The sequence below is a fragment of the Chaetodon trifascialis genome, chromosome 12 (genome assembly GCF_039877785.1).
Source record: "Chaetodon trifascialis isolate fChaTrf1 chromosome 12, fChaTrf1.hap1, whole genome shotgun sequence".
NCBI classification, from domain to species: Eukaryota; Metazoa; Chordata; class Actinopteri; order Chaetodontiformes; family Chaetodontidae; genus Chaetodon; species Chaetodon trifascialis.
This window is the reverse complement of record NC_092067.1, coordinates 13102599-13125968: the sequence shown is the minus strand read 5'-3', so window position 1 is coordinate 13125968 and position 23370 is coordinate 13102599. Positions and strand designations below refer to the sequence as shown.

The 23370-nt window shown below is 42.1% G+C and overlaps 1 protein-coding gene across 3 annotated transcripts in view; it reads right to left on the bottom strand.

The window, feature by feature from the left end:
• Nucleotides 1–2154: 2154 nt before the first annotated feature.
• pcdh8 (protocadherin 8) overlaps nt 2155–23370 on the bottom strand; it is a 35762-nt gene continuing 14546 nt past the window's right edge. The window contains exons 2-7 of one of the 3 annotated variants that reach the window (XM_070976203.1): nt 10640–10700; nt 6571–6635; nt 3827–6121; nt 3624–3694; nt 3248–3381; nt 2155–3089 (exon numbers count right to left, since the gene is read on the bottom strand). In XM_070976203.1, coding sequence (XP_070832304.1) covers nt 2740–3089; nt 3248–3381; nt 3624–3694; nt 3827–6004 — 2733 coding nt within the window. In that variant the 5' untranslated portion in view covers nt 6005–6121; nt 6571–6635; nt 10640–10700 and the 3' untranslated portion in view covers nt 2155–2739. Of the gene's footprint in view, nt 3090–3247; nt 3382–3623; nt 3695–3826; nt 6636–10639; nt 10701–16326; nt 16346–23370 lie in introns of those variants that run through there. The other 2 variants (XM_070976202.1, XM_070976201.1) reach the window with 2 other exon arrangements.

Below are 23370 nucleotides of genomic sequence, written 5' to 3'. Positions count from 1 at the left end.
AACCTAACGCCAACAGGTGCAGAGGCTAGAAATGACGTGTGCGGATCTGACACATTAGTCAGTGGACTACTGATGAGCTGAAAAGCGACTCTGAAACACTCATTTTCTATTACCTGGGGAGATTTCAAATGTGCTGTGAGAGCTACTGCAGGACATTAATGTGAGGTCCATTTAGATGAACGCTGTGGCTCCCAGCAATGGCTTTTCAAACAGACACACATTTTTATACCAAACTGTGCAGATGAGTATACCTTGTGGCACACATTGTCAGGTCAATGCACAACTATTTGACCTACAAGGAGCATATAAAGCAATGATGAAGGGAATCATATTGTATTGATTGATAAATGCATTTTCCCTTTCTGTGCAATTGGCTATCTGTCAGACCAGTGCACATCACTGGGGGCAGAAATATGACCTTCTTTCTTATTGCTTGCCTTTTGTGCTGTGTGGCCTTGAATCCTCAGTGGACTGCATGCCTAAAATGAAGTTATTCACTTTGCGATTTCCAAAGTGTAGTGACTTTGCAGTGTAGGAGTATTAAATAAAAAAAGGTGCACAGGACACCTTAAATGGGGAATATAGTTCTTCAACATTGTCCTCTGTTAATGAGCCATGTTGTGGTAACATGTGAGAAGTCTTTTTAGTGCTTTACAGTTATGTAAAAAGGCATCTAATCCACTCTATTCCAGCTTTTATCACAGCTATCAAAAAGCAGAAAAGCAGGTATTTATGCTTATGCAAATGAGCACTGCTCTTAGTCCCCTTTTCCTGCAGATGAACAGAAGAGAGAGAGAAAAATAATGGCTCAGTCTGCCATCAGTTTCCAATGATAGCTCTTCCTTGGCAGCAGTTTTGGAAACTATTTATTTTATCTTCCGGACTGGCCCTTAGATGGCTATTATGTAGTTTGTAACAACACTTTACTCTTGTCTCATCTGCTTTCATACATCACTGGCTCATTTAAAGTGACCTTTAAAATAATGAGGACGGAACACTGCGACAAACTTGCGCACGAGCTGATGAAAATGAGCAGGTATTTAACATTGTTTAAAATGTATATTTTTAAGTCAGCCTTTCAACACGAGAGCAGATTCTAAACTGGTGATGAATAGCAATATTAAAGCAGGCCTGTACATGTTAAGTTGCTGATGAAAACGCTTGGACTTCCCCCTGGACGTCGTCCCTTGATTGAGAGATGTATTTAATTGATTTTATCTTGCATAATTCAGTTCTAGACTTTCTGGGGGGGATTGAACCTGCGTGTCCTGGATTTAAGTGCATAAAATTCTGGTGCTGCACTATTTTGGGAGATGCAAGTAAGAAAATAATGCAAATGGTGTGTAATTTGTATGCTACTGCTTCTAAAAGCTCAACAGCTAATAAGCAGTATGTAGTGTGATGTCTGTCAGTGTTTGTTTTTTAAACTCATCAATGTCTCATCAATAAATCATTCGGGACCAGAGACAGTTTGTCTTTCATGGTTGGATTAAATTTAATAATAGTGACCAGTGTTGCAAATGTGACAGTAAAGCCAGGCAAGCAAGTGCCTTATGACTGTCAGAGCATTCAGAGGAAGAGTCACATGAGATTATTTCATCCTGTGCATATTTTGTCCTTTTTTTTTTTTTTTTTTCTCGAGGTAAAGACAGCTACATTTATATACAAGAGATAAACATTTGCCCCTCACAGCAGCAAATGACAGCCAGGAATTTGTCAAGCAACCTAATACATGCTGTACTGTGTTGTTTACAGTGATGTAAATTATTTAGAGGAGTTGAAGCAGGTGTGACAGCACCCAACATGATTTTGTCAGAATAATGGTTTATACTTTATTTTCCACTTGAGTACCAGCTCTACCTTCTCATTTGCATGCAAGAAACTCCGAAAGAAAAATCGAGCAACCAGGAGTCTTCAAAGCCAGTCTCCCAGGTAATGGAGCAGCTTGAGATTTTACATCTGATCATCACTGACTGGAGTCTTGATCATGTAGATTCAAACTAGGGGAAGAGTTCTACATGTTTACAATTCAGACTGGAGTTTCAACTAGCAAGGGAATAATGTTCAATCTTCAAAACACAATATTCCTCAATTAAACTGATGTGTTGTATGATCTCGCTGTGGTAGTCATATTGTTGAACAAACGACATTTTTCATTATTTCATTCAGTCTTTTATTGGGAAAAGAGTGTGCATCATAGAATACAATATACTGGAACTTAAATACTATAACATGAATAAACATACGCTCAACTTTACAACTAGAAGAGTGCACTCAGTAGTGTGGAGATATCTCCAAGGTTTGTCTGAGGGCAAATTGGAGCTGTTGTTGATCACTTGTGGCCGCTACGGGCTGGTTTAGAGGACCGAGGAGTCATCAGTCAATGGCGGCACAAAGCAGAGCAACAGTCAATAATTTAGGTTTTTCACATATTGTGAATCACTGCAACCACCAGAGGACCTGGAGCATAGAGTCATAAATGTATACAAAAAACGTTAAGCTGTCGGGTCCAGCAGTCTGCGAGATTAGCTGAAAACAGCTACACATACACACATACATATGCATACCAACACACACACACCACCAAATGCACAATCCCCTCCAGGCATGTGCCTGGCGGAGATAATAAATTCTTTCAACTAAAAAAAATATGGACACCTGTTAACCATCTCGCAGTAACCATTTCTACAAATATTTACATCTTCCAGGTACATCTCAATTAGCTTATCAAAACGATTTTTAAAAGATAGTTGCAACCTCTAATGCCGTAGCCACAGTTACAATATTTGGACTCTGTTTGTGGATTTCAGCACCTCCAATGGCGGCCTCGCACTGCTGCTGAGGGAAGTAAGACGGGAGGGTCCCGGTCCTGGAGAAGGTCTGCATGCTGCTCCTTGATTTTGGGCGATTTGTGCCATAACCAGAATCCTTCCGAGAGTGGGGATACCCATGAGGATTGTTAAAGACTGGCACAGGAGAGAAGCCTATTGTGTATGCATTTTCTCTGGGGGCTCGGAGGCTCTGTGGTGGTACTGCACAGTAGGTGCTTTGGTAATCCCCAGACAAGCTGTTAGCAGCGCTGGATGAACCTGAAATACGAGTGAAATGGGCAAAAATAAGGATGAGAAATTGCTGATGCAGACATTACGCTGGCTTCATTTATCATTTATGTCATTCTGGTGGATATTTGTGTTTAATTCAGTCGTGTGTGATGTCAATTCTGCAAAACTCAGAGTGGAAAACTCACTTTTTAGCCTTGGATGGAAGGTAATAAAGTTCTTCTTGCCGCCGTCGCCGCTGATATCAGAATCGCTGTCATTAAAGTCACTGTCCCCTTTGCCGCTGTCCTTCACGCTCAGCTGGTCGGTGTTGCCAATGCCACTGCAAATACAATCAACAGATACAGTATGAGCCACCACTGCTCCACATTAGCCTGATTATTGATGTCTTTTTGTCCCATAGCAGGCCTGTCCCTATCCTACCCGTCTAACCTCATTCCACAGGAGTGCCACCAGCAATAAAATGTGTGCATGTTGCATGTTAATTACCCTCTGTGTTGCAGAGATTTCACTGTGCATAAAGCACATCCTATTTGAAAAAAGAAATACATTTAGTTGTCTTACCTCACTTGCAAGCAGTATTTGTCACCTTGCCACACAGATGTTGCTTGGAAATGCTTGGAGGGCAAGAACATCTAAGAGAACAAACAAAATGACAGCAGAGCTTAGTTTCCATTTCTGGCACAAAGATCAAGGCAGCACTTGGGAACATCTTGTGCATATGAAAATAAAAGATGAAAAAAAAGAAAAACTTGTAGTTGACGCACCTTTGTCTCCGAGTCCCGACTCCTCTCTTCATACATGCAGGAATCATCTAGAGATGAAGAGGTTCTCTCATGGAAGAAGCCTCGCTGGCCGGCGTATATGTTTGGTTCTGTTGAGGCCAGCATGGGCATGGGCCTGCCATCAAACAGGCTGCGACGCACTTCTCTCTTCGAGCCATGGTTTCTCCCCCCGCGGCTGAGTTTGCACGTGATAACAACCACCACTATTGCAATCAGCAACAACGCACAACCCCCACTGAGCATAATGATGACAATTAGTGAGCCGTCCAAGCTGTGGCCTTCTTCATCGCTTGACCGCAACACAATGACAACTTGGTCTTCTGAGGGCTCTGCATCAGAGACGACAAACCTAATGGTGGCACAGCTAGAGAGCGGCGACCTGCCATTGTCACTCACTGCAATTTTCATTTCCAGCACGTCTCCAATTTCGGCTGTCAGCCATTGTTTCAAAGCAATCTCTCCTGTCTCTTTGTTCATTGCAAAAAGCTTTGGGTCACCTTGTACAATTTGGTAGGAGAGCTCGCCGTTCACTCCCTCATCCTGATCTTCAGCTGAGACACGAAGGGCGAGATAGCCGGCGGGAGCGTTGAAAGGCAGGGGGATGTCAGCAGAGTCATTCAGAAGGACGGGGAAGGTGAAGTATGGATAGTTGTCATTCTGATCCACAACCCTAATCCTGATTGTGGATGTGCTCGAAAGAGACGGGGAGCCTCTGTCTTCAGCTTCGATGACCAATTCAATCTGCTGAAGAGTCTCATAATCAAAAGACCTCAGAGTGTACAAAGAACCTGAGTGGGAATCCACAGAAACATAAGTGGACACTGGAGATCCTCCTGGCACCTCCGAATCTATCACTTTGTAAGAGACCTTGGCATTCTTTCCCACATCTGGATCTCGGGCAACGACAGTGGTGACATACGAACCTGGAATGTTATTTTCCAGGACTGAAACTTCGTAAAGTGACTTACTGAACAGAGGGGGGTTGTCATTCTCATCTGTCACCCGGATGGTATACTGTCTGACTGTTTTGAAGGGTGGGCTTCCCAAGTCTTCTGCAACCAAGGTCAGGTTATACTCGGGGATCTTCTCTCTGTCTAAAGTAGCGCTGGTTGTAATCATGAAAGAGTCCCCATATGCCTGCTGCAGGGTGAAATGCTCGTGCCCGAGTAGGCTGATGCGCACGTACCCGTTGGAGCCAGAATCTCTGTCCGAGGTGCTGATCAGAGCCACGAAGCTCTCCGCAGCTGCAGCTTCTGTGATGTAGGCGACTCCGTCACTGCTGGAGGTCATGGGTTTGATGCTGATTTCAGGCGCGTTGTCATTCACGTCCACGATGTCTATCACAACTTTGCAGCTGGATGGCACAGAGTTCGCGCCCAAGTCCGAGGCTCTGATGTTCAGCTCGTACGACCTTCTTTTCTCAAAATCGACCAGCGCCTTCAAGGTCACGTCTCCGGAATAAGGGTCGATGTGGAAAAGGCGTCCAACTTCTGGTGACAGCCCGTCAGCAAACGCGTACGTCACCTCGCCGTTTACACCGTCGTCCGGGTCAAAAGCGTGCACTTTGACAACTCGGTGACCTACCGGAGAGTCTTCATTCAGCTCAACTTTCAGCGTGCTGTGCTCAAACGTAGGGCTGTTGTCGTTGAAGTCCAGCACTGTGATATTTACAGTCATTGACCCGGACTTGGCGTGCGCTCCTCCGTCGCTAGCGGTGACTTCGATTGTGTAGGAGTCCTCCACTTCCCTGTCGAGCTCCCTCATCAGCACCAGCTCAGCAAACTTCACTCCATCCTCCCGATCGCTCACTTCAATGGCAAAATGACTGGAGGGAGAGATGTTGTAGCTCTGAATGTAGTTTTCACCCACGTCCTCGTCGAGAGCAATCTGCAGGGGGAACCTCGAGCCGAGCGGAACATTTTCCACTATCTCCAGGCTCGTCTCGTTGCGCGGAAAATGAGGAGAATGGTCGTTGATGTCTTTCACTTCGATCTCCACGTGAATGAGCTGAAACTTTTCTTTGGAGAAGGCCACAATGTCGAAAGTGATGAAGCAACGCGGGGACCTGAGGCAGAACAGCTCTCGATCAATCATCTCCGCCACGCTCAGAAGTCCGTCAATCTCCCTCATTTGAATCACAGAGGAGTTGTTTTCCTGCATGAAGCGGAACGACGTGTCGGGGTCATCAGCTGGATCAATCTTTAAATCTTGGGACAAATTTCCTATTTCCGTCCCTGGTGCATCCTCTTCATAGGTGATATACCTTGTAGTTGTACACTGAACAGAGTTAAATAAAGCAAGCACCATGCACAGTCCAACTCCTGCAATGCTGCAAAATCCCATGTTGAGAGGTCAGAAAATGCTGCTCAAAAAAGTCATAAGTGACGCAAACAACCCTCCACTTGTGTTTTGTCAGGTCGAATCTCAATTGGGTTAAACTCTGACTTTGCAGTGGGACTATAAGCCCCGGTCTATGCAAATAGCCTGCCCCATCGACCAATGGCCTTCCAGTGGACCACCAACAGGCAAGCGTTTGGCTCTGCAGCAAACTGCTCTACAGTTTGTGTGTGCAAATGGTTTATTAGATAAACTGATTATGGGGCTTAACTCAGGCTGATAACAGTGATGCTTAAGAAATCTGCTTATGGCAATTAATCAACGAATTGAAAAACTTAGAGGAATATATTTGATAAGACTAAGTGGCATCAGAAGAAGGTGAAGCCTACCTGTTGAAATCCTTAAGGATCGATTGGGTGTGTTAGTCTGTCACTTACAGGAAATTATGCAGAAACTGCGGTGGAAAGAGATAAAAATGCAAAAGGAAAAAAAAAAATACACGTGTCAGTGAAATTATAATTGCTGATAATATGAGTAAACGAGGGCTCACAACAACAGAAACTATTTTGAGCACCACTGGTACCCTGTAACAGTCCAGAAACAACACCAGCAAAATGTACTGAAAGTATCAAAATAAAAGCACTAATAATGCAGAATGGCTGCATTTACAGTGTTATTTTGGCCTATATTATATTATTGGATTGTTTTTATTGATGCATTATTGAGTAAGCAACATTTCAGTGTTCTAGTTGGTTGAGGTGAAGCTGGGTTTTTGCTATTTTATATATTGCAGGGTTGTTTAATCTGTAGCAATATGTCATTATCACAAGTTTTTCATTGAATTAGTTATGGCAATTAGTAAAATTGTCTCTATAGCAGCTAGGTAAATGCATCTGATGAAAAGTGCAAGATTTCCCTCTGAAATGTAGTATACTATAGTATAAAAAAGACATACTCAGGCAAAGTTTGTAAGTAAAAATGTGTTTTAATACTTTTAATGAACTTATTTAGTTACTTTCCACCATGCGGTAAAAACAGTAGAAACAGTGCAACACTGGAAAAAAAGCACCTCATAATTGTAGAGCCAGATGAATTTCATTGTTATTCAGATACACCTATGTATTATAATCACACAGTCTCATCAAACACTGTACCCTGACATTTAGACTTAATAAAACCCAAACGATGAATCCATAAATATTTATTTCAATTCTCCTTTTTTTCCTCTCAATCATACCTATTCATGTAAACACAGACCATAAATAATCTGCATAATAAAGGAAATGCAGAAATCTCTCAGTCTGTCGTGCAGCTGTAGACGATGTCTCATCCTCTCAAATAGTAGAGGAGGAATTTCAACGCAATGCAGTAAAGGAAACCCACATAGCCAAACAAGTGTCATTTGATTAGAGTTGTGTTTTGGACACCCACAATGTTAATTACACATATCACTGTAACTCTGTGTTCAAGAAAAAAACCTGCCTGAATAATCATGACCATCTGTATTGTAATAAACACTTAAGTGCACTTAAATTAACCTTTTCAACAATAGTTCTAAAAACAGCAGCCTTGGAAGTCAGAAGACAAAAGACGTCAAGCAAATAAACTACAGTGAAAGATTCCCCCCTCCCCCCCTCAAAGACACACACACACACACACACACACACACAGACACACACACACACACACACACACACACACACACACACACACACACACACACACACACACACACACACACACACCAGAAACAGCTCCCCTAGTAATAACAAAAGAGCATGAGTCAACCAGACTTTTGTCAACCATCTGGGTGATTAGCTTCTGCTGATTAAAAGGTGTCTACAGGCCTTCAAAGGGCTCTTGACGCCTCACAAAAGTTTGGGTAAAATGTGTCTGAGCCCCCAAGAGGGCACATACAGGAAGGTGTTAAGATCACACAATAAACAGCCACAGAGACCAGAGATACTTGTGATACTGTGTCAGCAGGAGGTGATAAGGAGCTCTGCACTGCCACATTTAAAGTGTTATACAAGTCCAGCTTTGCTTGTGTGATGCAATACCATGAGATCATCTGAGTCTCGTTAAATGCCATGGTTGATAATTTCAACAGTATCTTCTCATCTACTTTAAATCCTGTTTCTCCACCAAAGGTTATAAAGTGGGTGATGGACAGAATCTCCCCAGTGATAAACAATAACCTTGTTAATGAGATTAAGAGATCTTTGGAGAAAATGGAGGAAAACTGGGCTCACAGTTCACTGTAATATATACAAAGAAGCCAAGACTGTCTGTAACAAAGCAATATATCTGTCAAGAAAGGATTACTTTTCCAATGTTATTACAGAGACTGCTGGGAACTCTTGAATATCATTGTCCATTATCGACCAGCTACTCAACACAGTTCGCTGCATCAAATTGTGAAGAAGTTGCATCATTTCTCAATGACAAAATAACCTTGATTAGAGACAGCATTGCTGCTGATGTAAACACAAATGACCTCAGCAAGCCCTGCCAAACAGACATAATCATTGGAAAATTCACCTGTATTACAGAAACTGAGCTCTGTAAGACTGTCACTGAGTCTAACTTATCCACCTCATGTGTTGACCCTGTGCCTGCAGCATTTTTATAGTGGGTGTTCAACAGTGTCTCAAGTCATGTCCTGAAGATTACAAATACATCTCTGCCAACAGACATCTTGCCAAATGCCTTTAAAACAGCTGTTATACAGTAAAACCCTGACTGAGGAAACCCATCCTAGATAGTAATGCTCTCACCATCTATAGGCCAATATCCAATCCTCCATTCATCATTAAGGCACTGGAAAAGATCATGTCAGTGCAAATTAACTCATTTTTTAATAAAGAAAATATTCTGGAGGAATCTGCTGAAACTGCTCTTAATGAAATAATGCGTGACCTCAGATTGAATTCTGATGAAAGTAAGGTCTCAGTTCTTGTCCTCTTAGACCTAAGCAGAGCGTTTTATATGATCGACCATGATATCTTAATCAGTCATCTTGAACAGTTGGTTGGTCTTTCTGACTCTGTGTTAAGCTGGTTTAAAACAGATGTCTCTCTTCCAGCAACATTTTCCAGTTACTTCTGAGGGGCATGAAGGCATTCTCGAGCTGGATGAGATACACAGTCTCTCCAGGGAATTCTGTGTCTATTTCAGGGTCTCCGACCAGTTGGATATGCCAGGAAGATCTCCAAAGGAAAGCACCCAGAGGTCACTGATCAGATCCCTTAACCACGTCAACTGGCCTCCTAGCACCTACCTACTGCTTCAGGAGGCCCCAGACTCCAACTAAGCCGGAACGCCAGCAGGTTCTCAGGTTCATTGTCACGCCACAACAGGCACAGATGACCTTCTGAACACAACTCCAAGCAGCAACCACAATGAAGGCTTTGAACATGACTCACTCGAGGGATGCATGAAAAATTCTTCTAGAGATGAGAGTTCAAGACCTCACAGACAGGGGCCACAGCCAGGCGTTCCCATTTCAACCTCACCACAAGTTCTCCTCTCTTCACCACAGTGTCACAGTAACACACACAGCCGCAAATCTGACGACATGACCGCAAAGACGATCATTCTGGAGCCAAGTGCACTTATGAATCACCCTATGCTTGAACATGGTGTTTTATATGGCCAGTGCAAACAGCACTGAGGTCCAATAACAAAGCACCTGTCTGGTTCGGATTGGGCAGGCCATATTTAATAAATGTGATAAATGTGAAAATTGATTTTCTTTTTCGCATAATATTGCCCACTATTCTTGGCAAGGATACCAGGCAGTGTGAACAAAACACAAACCATTAAAACATTTTCCATCTGAGGAGGCCAATTCATAATGTATGCTATTGAAAGCCACCGTATTTACATACTCAACTTGGAACGTGCTTCAGTCGGATCACATTACAGCAGAAGATGATGCTAAGAGTTTGTTCTCAAATCCACAAGACATCAAACCAACAAGTGGTTTTCCCAAATGCTTGTATTATTATATTATTGTTATTATATACAGTACGCTAAGGCTAACCAATGCAAAACCAAACATAAATCAATAGTCTCTTATATTCAGCAGCATTGAATCATCGCTTACTTAATACTGAGCGAGAAATATTCTGAGGCTGAGCTCAGTGTATCTCTCCTAATCTACTCCCTTCTTTTTATATTTATTCGCTCTCCATCTCTATTTTCATCCTTTATTAAAAACAAGATCAAGCTGAACATAGGAACACTGAGCCAGAGGGGGATCAAACATAAGATACTTTTCTGCCATTACCAGACACACAAAGCCTCCAGCACAATAGTCCCATGCTGGCTGGGTGTTGAAATCCAGGATTTTATGGCTATGAGGAGTCAGAAGGTAAGACAGAATTATTAGCCAAATTAGTTGTTTGCCACTAAGAGGATTACACTTTAATCTTATCAAATGTCTCACGCACTTACCACTTTGTGCTGCAACGGTTTCAAGGTAACAACTGAGCAGCTGTAGATGAAAATATTCAGTCTCAAATAAAAGCACAGACATAATGATTAAAGCAGTGGCTGCACAGGTACTGATGACTTGCTCATTTGTGATTTTCTTTATGTTACGCTGGAGCTAACTGCCCTATATCACATCACCCACTTAAATGCAAGTATTTCTCTGATCACTGCAAGGTCACTAAAGGTCTGACCACAAACGAAGCCAGGCTAACACAAGTGTGATACTTGTTTGTCACTTAAGTCAGGTGATTAATGCAGATCACGGCTTGATTAAGACGTCTGTGGTGACAGTAAGAGCATTAGAGCAGATTAATGGCTTTGGCCATCTGCTCTGCACTGAGGTGATTTTAATTAAAGGTAAGAATATTGTTAATCTTGCCCTGGCAGTCAACATCACAGTGATCACAATAATGGTCAGAAATCAGTCTGATGTCAGCCAGCCTCTGACCTCTTTTGAAGGCCATTTGAAGATCTGCCCATCTTCTCCACCTCACACGCCACCAGGTAGGAATGCAGGAAGCATTTGGTGGCACTGGGAGCAGTAATCCTGGCATATGCCACTGGGAACAAATGTCTGAAAGGCCCACCTTTTGGATAACAGCCACTGTGTCACCCACAGCTAGCTGTCAGCCAGGCCTTTTTTATTTATTTTTTTTCATTTTCATAGACTCCAGGTTCCCAGTTGTGAGTCAAATATTTAGAGATACAATAAAATGCTAAAAAGGCTTTAAAAATGCTATTTTTGGCATGTTTGTTTTCTATTTCGTGTGTTTCGCAGTCTAATTTTGTCAGCCGCAGATCACTATGGGGATTTTTTAACAATGCCAAAATATACAGTTAAAGTAATAAACAGGCAGACTGGGAGCTGTTTTATTTATGAGTTTTGGTTTGTGTGGGTTTACTCTGCTATGAAACTATATTAATCATATACTTGCAAATATATGCACAATAAACAAAAAGACAGAGTATAGCATGGATCGAGGGTGGAGCCAAATACATGCATGTGTGTGCGTAGACAAAATAGAAAATAAGCGTGAAGCAAAAACAAGCTATTATGCATCAAAGTAAAACATGACAACAAGTATAAACACGCTAATTAGCTTTGTTTCCATAGTTTTTCTGGCTCGAGCTGTAGACAACAACAGAGACTGCTGTGTTACATGTTGCACAGTCTACTTAAATGAAAGTTGTGACATGCTCATTCAGTAACCGTAAGTGCTGCATGCTGTCACAGATACTGCATGCTCCACAGTTTAAATGCTTAAGAAATTCACTCATCACTGATCAATCCATTTGCATTCACGGAAGGTTTTTACACACTGCTGGATAACATCATCGTATTAACTGTTACAAAACTTAATTCTACTAATACCAAAAGGATTTAAAAAAAAAAAAAAAACTATATACACAACTTTTGATTGGGTATTGGCTATACTACCATGCCTGTGCTGATCTGATATTTTTAAACACCTTGAACCGCCTTGTGCGTGCAAGTCCTGCTGCTAATTACCTAAATGAGTTTCTCTGATAACAATGCAGCCTTGGAGAGAGATAGACATGTATTCATGACACAGCATTTATTAAATTTAGATAGGCACAGACTTTTTGCTCAGGCTGGAAACTCATCCAGCCATTTTCGGGCTAGCCCCTTATCAGTTTCCTCATCTCACTTTAACCTTAGGTGCTCTAATAAACTCTGGGTATACATGTCACAGCTCTGGCCGTGAGGGTCATGGGGAAGGTTTAATCTCGGCCATTTGGGCTGTCTGAAAGGCAGATAAAACAAGATTATCCTGTGCTTGGTATTGGCCCTTGGTGTGAGGAGAGGGTGGAAGCATGTGAGCAGCAGCTGTGGAGGTGCCAAATACTCAGACTGGCTAGTGGTCTCTGTTGCTTTTGGCACCTCCTGCAGCGTTACAGGCACAGATAACCCCCAACCACAGCTCATCCTCACAGCTCTCCAACTGATTACAACTGGCCAAATGTTTAACATACTGTCCCTAATCACACTTAACATTCTGTCACAATATGCTCCTAAATAGCTTTTAGGGCCATATAAATCACATAGGTACTTTTAGCCTTGATGCTATTAGGTCTAATTGTTTTTTTTTTTCTTCCTGTTGGTTTCTTTTTAGCCTCTGTAACTCTGTAACTAATGCATTCAGATGATTTCAGGAGGGATGAAATCTCATTTGCACAGCTACTGAATTTAGGACATATGAGGGGCAACTTAAAAAGATGTATTTGTAAAACAAAGATCAATTATGGAAATAAATGCATAACATAAGAAAATCATAAAACTGCCTTACTATTTTATGATAAATTAATTAGTCTATTAGGGCCAAACATGAATAATACAGGATTTGCCTGTAACAAGATCTCAGTGGACTCTACATGTTTTAAACAAATTCAGAACATTAATATGGATGCCGTGTAAACATGTTTCTAGGATTTTTTCGCGTTGGCCACAAAAGGCTGAGTCTATTAAGAAATTTGGAAAGACAGATTTTGTTGTTTAAATCTCCTAAAAGCCGAGGCAGATCAAAAGAGGCATTAGTATTCAGAGACAAACCATGTTTGGCTGAGGTTCCTCTACCCCCACTCAACTCCAACCATTCCCCACTGTGTAACTAATGCTTGCTGCCTGAGAACGATTGGAACAACAGTTGCTAGCTGCAAATCATTATGCACAAGCATTTTTGATATATGCTTTGGCCATATGTACAAACAGGTATGTTACTGCAGCGCACAGGGATATCTGTCACTACAATTTAAGCACAGAGTGTAAAATGCATAATCCTGTCTCATCGCCATTAACAAAATACCTGCGACAGAATCATAATGACAAACAAAGCAAAAACAGATTTTGGAATTGAGGCCAGTCCTTTCAAAATGGGGAGTCAACCCTAAAGGTTTGGATTAAAACCAGGGATGAGAGTGCCATCTACAGGTTGAAACTTTGCCATCAGATGGCTTGCGAGCAATAACAAATCCTGGAAGCATGTGCGGCTTTTCACACACAACTTTTCACACAGACACAGATCATTAACTCTCTCACTAATAAATGATAAATCAATACTTGAACCACCTGTTTGAGGGAACATATTGTCCAGACAGGGGCTAATTAGTGCAACCAATTCGATTCAACTTGAGATCAGCTTCCCTCCTCTTAGTGTGAAGTGTGGCCTCGCAGTGTGTGCTTTATACTTTCTGTTGGTAAAAGATCCACTATGGGTTTCAGTCCAATTATCATGACTACTTCACATTTCATGCTTCAGATTGAATTTCACCGCCTTAAGCTACATGGATGAGGGCCCCAAAAGATCAGCAGGCCTGCACATTAACCTCCAGTGATATTCTGTGTGTGATGATTGCGGGCACATATTTGACTTGACATAACCATATCCAACTTTCACTTTGATTTTCATTTTCCACGTCACCGCTGAACTGGTCATTGTAGATACTACAGTACTGAAAATCTCCTTGTTTCAGTGCGTCTGCAGCGAGGATGTACACACTCGTACTCCCATGGCTCGTTGGCTGTTACTATATCAGGTGAGGTAAATACGACTTTGCTTGGTAGTCCGGGCTGTGAATAAATTTGATTCTGTCTTGGACGGTTATATTATTCAAAGCAGGGAAGATTAAGTATAGCCTCCTTGCTTGTGTGTGTGTGTGTGTGTGTGTGTGTGTGTGTGTGTGTGTGTGTGTGTGTGTGTGTGTGTGTGTGTGTGTGTGCGCGCACATGTAAAACTGTCTGTGCATGAGTATATTTATATGTGCCTCTATGTGTGTGTGTGTGGATGTGTATGTCAATGCTAATTTGTGCCTTTTCAAGGACTAGGTCCCTCTCCTCCTCCTCCTCCTTCTTGAATATATTCCACATCTCCATATTGCCATCCTAGAATGTCGCCTCCTTGAAGCAATTTCCTCTCAGCCATTATCTGATGGGTGAGAACTGTTTCCCATTGGCAGGTGCAGATGACACTTGGGCTGGGCAGGAGCTGGCTGTTAAACGTGGGACTGGCTCCTTACCAAGCTCCAGTCTGCCTGGTCCTGACAGCCCCCACAGGGCTGGCCACTGGGGGCGGACTGTTGGGCCAACTGGCCACTGAGGGGTGTAATCACTCCCTCTGACATATTTGGCACAAGCTATCCATTTGCTCCACAACAGAAAGGACTGTGTGAGTGCCTTGCTTAATCCTGTTAGGCCAGGAGATGGCAACATTGAGGTGGGTGATACACATTTGAAGTACTTCAACCCTGTAATGGTTCATATCATAGAAGAGGCTAAAGACAGCATGTAAGGATTTAAGAGTAAAGGCAATTTATGAAAAATGTTCCACTTGATGCTCCTCTATCATGTTTTATTATGTCTTATTTTGCTCACGAGAAAAAACAAAATAGTGGAGAAATACAGTATAATATAGAATGTGTTACAATACTACCACAAAATGTGACACTTTCTAAGCTTCACATATACAGTACAAAGCCTGTTGCAGGGCTACTCCATTTAATTGCATTATATTCAAAAGTGTGTGTGTTTTAAAGGTGCATATTCACAGACAAAGGCTTCTTAGAGAAGGGATGGTTAACAATGCAGAGTAGAGACAACACTCCCTTATTTTTCTGCCTTTACTCATATGAGTGTACAATTAGGAATGCAAAATTGCAACAAAGGCACTAAAGAGGATGCCTATGGTGTTTATGTGCGCAAGTGCACAAGTGGAGCAGAGAGATAGATTAATGTTGAGGGGCATCAGCTTAGAGGATGTTTTGTTTCCCTACTGTGTGCCGAGTGCAGAGGAGAGTTAAGGGATTCCAATCTGGTCGTCGAGTCCTGCGGTGCGAAGAATGTTTGGAGTGTGCTTGGTGATAGCGGACTCCATTACGGGGCTGAGTCTCAGGGTAGCCTGCCATTGTGCCAGCAAGCGAGGAGGTTAATCAGATCCCAGCTCCATTATGAATGCTTGCTATTTCTAAAGGGCTCTATGAATAGAATACTGTAAGCTCTCGTAAAAATGAATCTGGGCTCTGTGCTTTTACAGAGCAAGGCCTGATAAAGACGAGTGTTGGTGTACATTTGAGCAGATTTCACATTCTCCAGAGCAAAACCAAATGAGTGTTTTAAGGGGGCCTACTTATTAATTATCTGAGATTAAGAAATTCTCTTTTCAGCTCCGCGGCAATGTTTTCCAAGTCTGCTTTGTTTGCTGTTGAGGGCAGATTATCTTAATTGATTTTTTTTAAGTATTAAATTAATTTAGTATTGTGAGTCAATGACATCTGCTTGCACAAATTGGCTAGTATGTTATCAGTCCCTCCTCATTAAAGCGGGACACTTTGCTAAACATACCTTTTAAGCTTTCTTTTGTTGGCTAATTAGTATATTTTTACGTTTCGCAAGCTATCCTGCACAGTTGGTCTTTTTAGAAGCTAAATTTATAGCTTTATTGAAAACCTTGGTTGGCAGGACGAACCTTAACAGAGATTCAGGTTCCCTCCTTTTAACCCTTCACACATAAACACACACCAGGTATGTAGAGGGTTGGCAGTGTCATTGGACGTTGTCATGCTGGGATAAACTCTTTGGTTTTCTTGGGCTAATGTGAGCCAAACTCATCCAAAACATCAGTAAAAGGACGTACCTGATAACACCACATATCTTTGCTCCGACACTCCGCTGTAAATCTTTCAGATTAGGAGGCTGGTGAATGATGCTGCTTGTCTGATGGGCCTGTGGATTTATGAGAGCGGACCTGATGTCCTGTATGCTAATCATCTGGAGGGTCCAACCACTGATGATCGTCTATGGCAAAAAGAAATGATAGGTCATATTTTCTACCGTTTTGCTGCTTTTACCTCTTTATTCATTTGTTTTTTTTGCCATTTTCTTCATGTTCACTCTTGCCTCTTTGTCTCATTTATTTGATAAAGCACCCTGAAATACAGTTTGAAGAGTGCACTATAAATGAAAGGGCATTATGAAGGCTACAATTACATAGTGTGCTTTTGGGATTGAAAATATTTACCACGCATCACAATTCAGCTCGCAATGTCGCATGTCTGAGGAGAAAAGTGAATGAAGACCACAATAAGGCGTGACTTTTGGGAATAATGCAAAGAGGAGATTCAGCAGTCTGCCATCAAGACACCACACTCTAACTGTGATTTAGAGAGCAATAAACGTACGCCTAATAGGACAGTTCACATTTGACGCAATTTGTAGAAAATCTAATTTCTTTGTGAAGGCACAGAAGCTAAAATTCAACTAAGCTTTGCAGAACAACAGAGCACTTATATGGGAGGAAATGTGTTAACAGGCTAGACAGTCCTATTCTCAGCAAAGAGGTATTTAAGTACTGAAGATGAAGTGAGATGGAAAATCTCATTTCCATAACAGAACAGGAAAAACAGTCTGGCAGAAGGTGTTTTCTTTTTTTCTCTCTCTGCTGAATTGTCAGAGCAATCATGGTCGAGCCACAGCCAGGGCAGCAGACTAAAAGGAGTATGGGGGGGGGGGGGGGGGGGGGGGGGGGGGAGTGGGGGGGGGGGGAGGTTGAGCCCTCTTTCCCAAAACACATACTAATGAACTTGAACAATCTCATGCTTGCACACACACACACACACACACACACACACACACACACACACACGCAGCAGCAGATACACATAGATGCAGGGATGCACAAACAGTGCTTAGTCTCAGAGGAGCAGACAGTGAGCACATTATGCAAACAGAGGCTTTGTGTGTATGGCACTGAACGTGCCTGTGTGTTGGAGAGAGAAATTAGACTGATTAAAAATCAGGAAAAAAAATCACAAACTGTTAGATGGATCTCCTAGGGGCTAATTAGTATGTTGAATCTTGAGCCAAAAACACACTGTTTAACAAATCTGGAAATGTAGGTATGTTCATGATTTGTTTTCTGAAATCTATTTTAAATGTGGCACATGTTTACATTTAAAATGCAAACCAGTGCGGCACAGGGGCAATATGGAAGAAATAAGAAATGTGCAATGCATTTCAGTGGCTTTTTCCCCCTCCACACAATCAATTTCTTTGCCATACTGAAGCTGAATGTGTAATGCAAGGCTCCTGTGTTCCTTTGGGGTATGAGTTATAGGAGTTACCATCGTATGGAGTGAAGTAGAGAGCATGGACAAAGCGCAGGGGCCAGTCAGGCTGCAAGAATGAGATCAACTTTCATGTTGAGACCCAGGTAACAGCAGAGTACGTTTTGGTGCTTCAGGAGCAGGAAATGAACTATTGTTCGCGTTTCCATTGTGAGTTATGTAATAGAACGACTAGAGGAGCCTGCAGGAGCAAAATTGAAATGACCCCTCTCAAAACAGAATAAATATTTAATCCAAGCCGAAGAATAGAGCATCCCAGAATGTTTTGTCCTTGACCAGAAGCTGAGCCCTGAAGATATTAGTTCAAGGGAGTGAACAATAATCAGCACATGAGCCGATTCGGTTCACCTCATGAAAGGGAAATCCAAACAGTTCCCTGCTCTTCAATCTAACATTTATAAACTTTAGATTTTTAATGTACCTGCTATCAGCACAGTCAGCCGGCCCATATGAATATATTCAACAACAGACGGAGACAGCGAACAGAGGGAGATCTGTTTTATGTTTGGAGTACAGGCAGAGTATAGTTTAATATTTAAACCATCTTTTCTACTGTCTGAGCTTTCACTAGTGTGACTTGTGAATTCCTCTCTGTAGTCCACATGTTAACAAAGCAATGGTGCCCAGTAGGCTGAATGGCCCTGACATGGCAATCAGTCGCATAGATATATACCGTAGATGAGAAAGACAATCAATACAGAATGCATTCAAATTCTGTTTCAATTATCCAGTGTATGCATGATAGACTTGATAATAATATTCTAGTTTCACTGTAGCAGATACAGGGTAGACTTAGCTCCACTGGCACCGGCTGTAGCTCTGGAGATGCATCTACAGCCGTGTCCATGAAAAGGAGACAAGTATACGATATGTTTTAAAGCACTATTAATCCTCTGCTGCCGTGGTGGAAGACTTGGTTTGTATTTCTGGAGAATATCCGATGTTTGCTGTGAGAGGTTTCATTGGCTGCCTCAATCTTTGCTGGGAACTGGTGTCTCCGCTTAAAGCTGTATGGCCAGCAGGGCACACACTGTGTTACGGAAACAGCCACGAGCAATCCAGCAGGTCAGCGAAGCACACCTGTGCCTAATTAACCTTTGTGTGTCTGCATGTGTGTGTGTGTGAGTCGGAGTAGAGAGAAGGCTGAGGACCAAACTAGGGATGTACGCCAGTGCACAAGGCTGCTACCGCAGAATGTTAGACTGAACCCCACATGAGGAACATTTAGTTAAAAACAATGGAGGTAACCGAGGTAGAGGAGCAGTGATTTAAACATCACTAGCCTGGGCCTAATACCCCCTAATCTACTACATTCATTTATAAATGAATACAGCAGTCAAATGGTCAGCTGAAGCGCTGTTACAAGCATTTTTATTGATTAGATGAAAAGGATAAATCTGCAGGTGGTGCAATAAAAGAGGCAAAAAAAAGAGAAGACAGAAGCTGAGAGGAGGTTTACCAACTATCAAATCACTCATATGTGTGACCCAAATTTACCACCACACATCCCGTCTCAGTAAATGCCATGTGCCACACCTAAATGCAAACTGTCCCCAGTGCACCCCACAGTCTGCCACCATGAAGAGCCAATAGCACAACCAGTCTTAAAATATTAAAAGGCCGTGGTGCTAAAAAAAAAAAAAAAGAAAGAAAGAAAGAAAGAAAAAAAGAAAGAAAACAATCTAGCAGATAATAATCTGTTCTTGACTGGAAATAAAAGACAGTGACAGTTAGACAGGAGTACAGCATAAAAGTGAATTATTTCACATGCCCTCTGGCTTGTACATACTGTCTGTTTCACAGATATTCACCCAGTCCAGACAGCTACAGGCCTGCGTGTCCTTGAGGCACAGCCCCAGCCTCTACAAATCACTACACGAGACACTAAACAATCAGCCAACCCACGCTTTACATTTTCAGCATATTAACAAACATTTCCCGACACACCTCCACAAAATACCCCATGACTCCAGATACAGACCTGTTGAGCCCGATTTCAAATTGCCACTATGTGGTGTTCAAGCCTCCCAACCAATAGGTATTATCAGTGCTGAAGAAATGTTAGTAAAGTACTTGGTGCATTGTGCAAAACCAGCTCTCTTATGGGAAGGACAAAGATTCGAGTTAACTAACCAATATTTTACTAATATGCATGCTAATGAGCAACTACTTAATGGTGAATATGTGTACCATAATATTTAGTGAGGCCATTTTTATTATTGTCAACAAATTCTTCAAAAACACCAAAATCAACAATGAATTGATGATAAGCATTGTCTCTGGTGCCAACAGCCCAATATACTATCCCATATTCCTCCATTTCTGCCCAAAGACAATTAAAAGCACACCAGTAAGCCATACCACTGTACTAGATGATATGTGCCATTCTTACAATGAACATGGAGGCTAATTCTGAGTCAAGCCTACATACACTGTCCTAGTGCCATGGATACTTGCTTGGGCACCAAAGCTACAGGTGGAAATAGTCTCCAAAAACTCATTTTTTACTGTTTTTTGAATACAGTTTTCTAAAGACTGAAGTGGCCAGCTATTACAGGAAATTATTTGGCCTGCTACTGGTGTGTTGACCTGTTTTTCAGTGGGAACAAGTGGGCCTGGGTCTGAGAGCTACACAATCCTTTCAATTTATGTTTGGCGACAAGTATACTTTGTACAAGGACTCAAAGCAAAATTCTCCACTGTTGTTTCCTACCTGTATACTCTGAGAACTGTCACAGCCTGTCACCACAAAAATCAAGCAGAGAGCTCTCTTGTCAGCCTAAATCACTTTCTCTGATGCTCCCTCATGTTCGGCGTCTCTCTCTCTTGGTTGCATGTTTCCATACAAACTGCTGTGCACAGCGAGATCCCGTGGAATCTGTGTGGTTTGCTCGGGCTATGCGGACACACTGTCAAGAGTGATGTGTTGAATCAAACTGACAATTCAGACATGCGAGAGAAAAAAAAAAAAAAGAAAGAAATACCCCAAGATTTTGTGGATAAAGGACTGATCATCTTCAAAACTAGCTGGTGTAAGTGTTGATAGAGCACTCTAACCACGCTGGGGGAATGGTTGTGTAAACTCGTATCTGTGTGCCCTCCAATGGTTTCCCTTGTAGCTTTTTGAAGAGCACGCAAATCTTCTCAACACCACAAGACATTTCAAATAAATTCTTCATTGGGCTGTCAAAATGCTTTTCCTCTCCCTTCAACACCAGCAAGAGACTGCCGTGATCTACTATGAAATGGCCTCATTGTGCAGGGCATCAAGGATTTCTACGGCTCCATCTCGGGGTGTGCTCTGAACTGTGAATTTCAGATTCAGACAGCCCAGAACCCAAGGCCATGAGCCACGAGCGCTGCTGAAGCACTCTGTTGCTTCACACATCTGAAATTGGCTGACATGTTTAAGTTTGCCGTACCTTTGCTCAATCTCTGTGCGATTGCTCTCTGGAAACCATGCAAAGCCAAGTGACTCAAGACCTACATGTGTCAGGGCAATGAAGTTCCCCCTTCTCTAATTTTAGTCTGCATTTCTCAGAACTGCCATATATGCACATTTTGATGAGATTTATGGTACATGCAGAATGGGCTGTTGGACGCATCAGCATGTAACGTGGTAATCTGTGAGAGGATATTTGACACATAGTTTTCCATTTGGTCTGAGTATCCCATGGTGCTGTAATCCCTTAATATCTTACCAATAACTATTAAGGATTTAATGTCACTCGTACTCTGTCGGGGTTTGACTTGATTCTCTCTCAGTTTTCCTGAACCCAGGACACAGCTGAGACTGACTGAGCCCATAAAATCTTTAAAGTCTCCGCTCACGGGTCGCAGAATCAGCCGTGCAGAGACTGCAGAGACAGGATGTTCAGAGGCTGTGTAGCAGGAAGTCAAGGTGACCATTTCGACCTGAGTCAGTACCACTATATTCGTGTCAAGTTAACCTCCTTTGCCTCTGTGGAATATGAGAATAAAGGCAGGACTTTATATCCAGCTGCCATGTAGCAAATGAAAAAGAAAGAACATTAAAATATTGCCTGAAATGAAGAGTTTTTAAAACGTTAGATGGAGCTTTGTCATCCAAACTGTTTGTTTTCAAGCTCAGACTGAAGTCAGTCACACAGTGTGAATAAATGTAGATCACAGCAGCAGCTGAGATGGATGAAAAAAAAAAAAAAAAAATCCACATTTTAAGTCTCCTCAAAAAATCCCCCAGTTAATTTTTCATGGCCGTACCTTTTAAGAGACATGTCAGTTTGATTTAATGTTCGGCTGACAGTTATTGGTTTTTGGTGTTTACCTCTTATCACTTCAGAAAACTGGGGAGGCCAATTTGCACTCCGGATGCACATAAAGCAGCATCAAAAATTAAGATCTTGACGCCCTGGAAACATTATAAAAGCTTTCTATAATGCTGCTCTGTGTGTAATTGGTTATGCACTTTTTGTGTGTGTGTGTGTTCAGAGGATGGCAGGCGTTTTAAATTTTATCAGTATTTTCTGTGTTTAGACTGACATCCCCCCGCATAATGGAGAGTCATTTCAAATGCTCCTTTTTCTTCCTACCGCCTCATCCACAGCTTCACTCACTCACATACTGGACCAAGGACAGTTTGCATCTGAATGATGGAAGTGCAGACTGGATGCTTTGTTTCGGTTTGTTTTTTACTCCCATTACTGATGCCCAGAGCTTGCCTTTGTCAAGCTAGAATTTTACATAATAAACAACCAAGCAGCAATAAGTGTTCATTGACACATATGCTGGAGCATTTGCTAAAGAAAATCTTTAAAAGGGGGCTTACAGTGAAGAAATTGTCTCAAGTGGTTCAAAGGATTTGAAGGGGAAGAAGAGAGGATTGATGTTTGCGCTGCAAGCCCCTGAGCAGGACTGGCCCAGGGTCTAATCAGAGACCAACAACGCACCCCTCCCTCCACACAGCCATAGGATTTTCTCTCACTATTCAGGGGCTGATAGATGAGCCTCTCTTTGTATTTCAGCCATGCACTTTCTTAAATCTGAAAAGCCAATTCATCTTGGGCAAACGCAAGAGGAGGAGGGAGTAAAAGAAAAACTTCAAAACTCTTTTTCTTTTCTTTTTTTTCACTCCTTGCCAGCGCTCAAGTGTCATTCACTAGCTCTCTAAGCACTTTGTCTCTCCTTCATTAATTGTCTCCGCGCTTCACCCACGTCACGTGCCTCCGCTGCAACCAAAGCTGAGGAGAACGCAATCCGTGCTATTCCCCTCTGTCTTGTTCCCCATGTTGAATAGTTCACAAAAGATAAGGAACAGTCAGACTGTTTCATCAGGGGAGAGATATCACACAAAAAGGGGAAAATGTGTTTATGCTTCATGATGGACTGAATTAATCTTTCCTTTTCAGGTACAGTGCTTTTCAGACATTCAGGCACAGTAGTTTATCTACGCTTGCTGTCAAATAGAGTTCAAGCATTTAGCGGGCCAGACAAATAGCCAGTGTAATAAATCATCCCTTTTTGTGTAGTGGGGCATCAGAGAGGCTGCTCTGCGGACAGGCTGTTTGAAGTTTAGG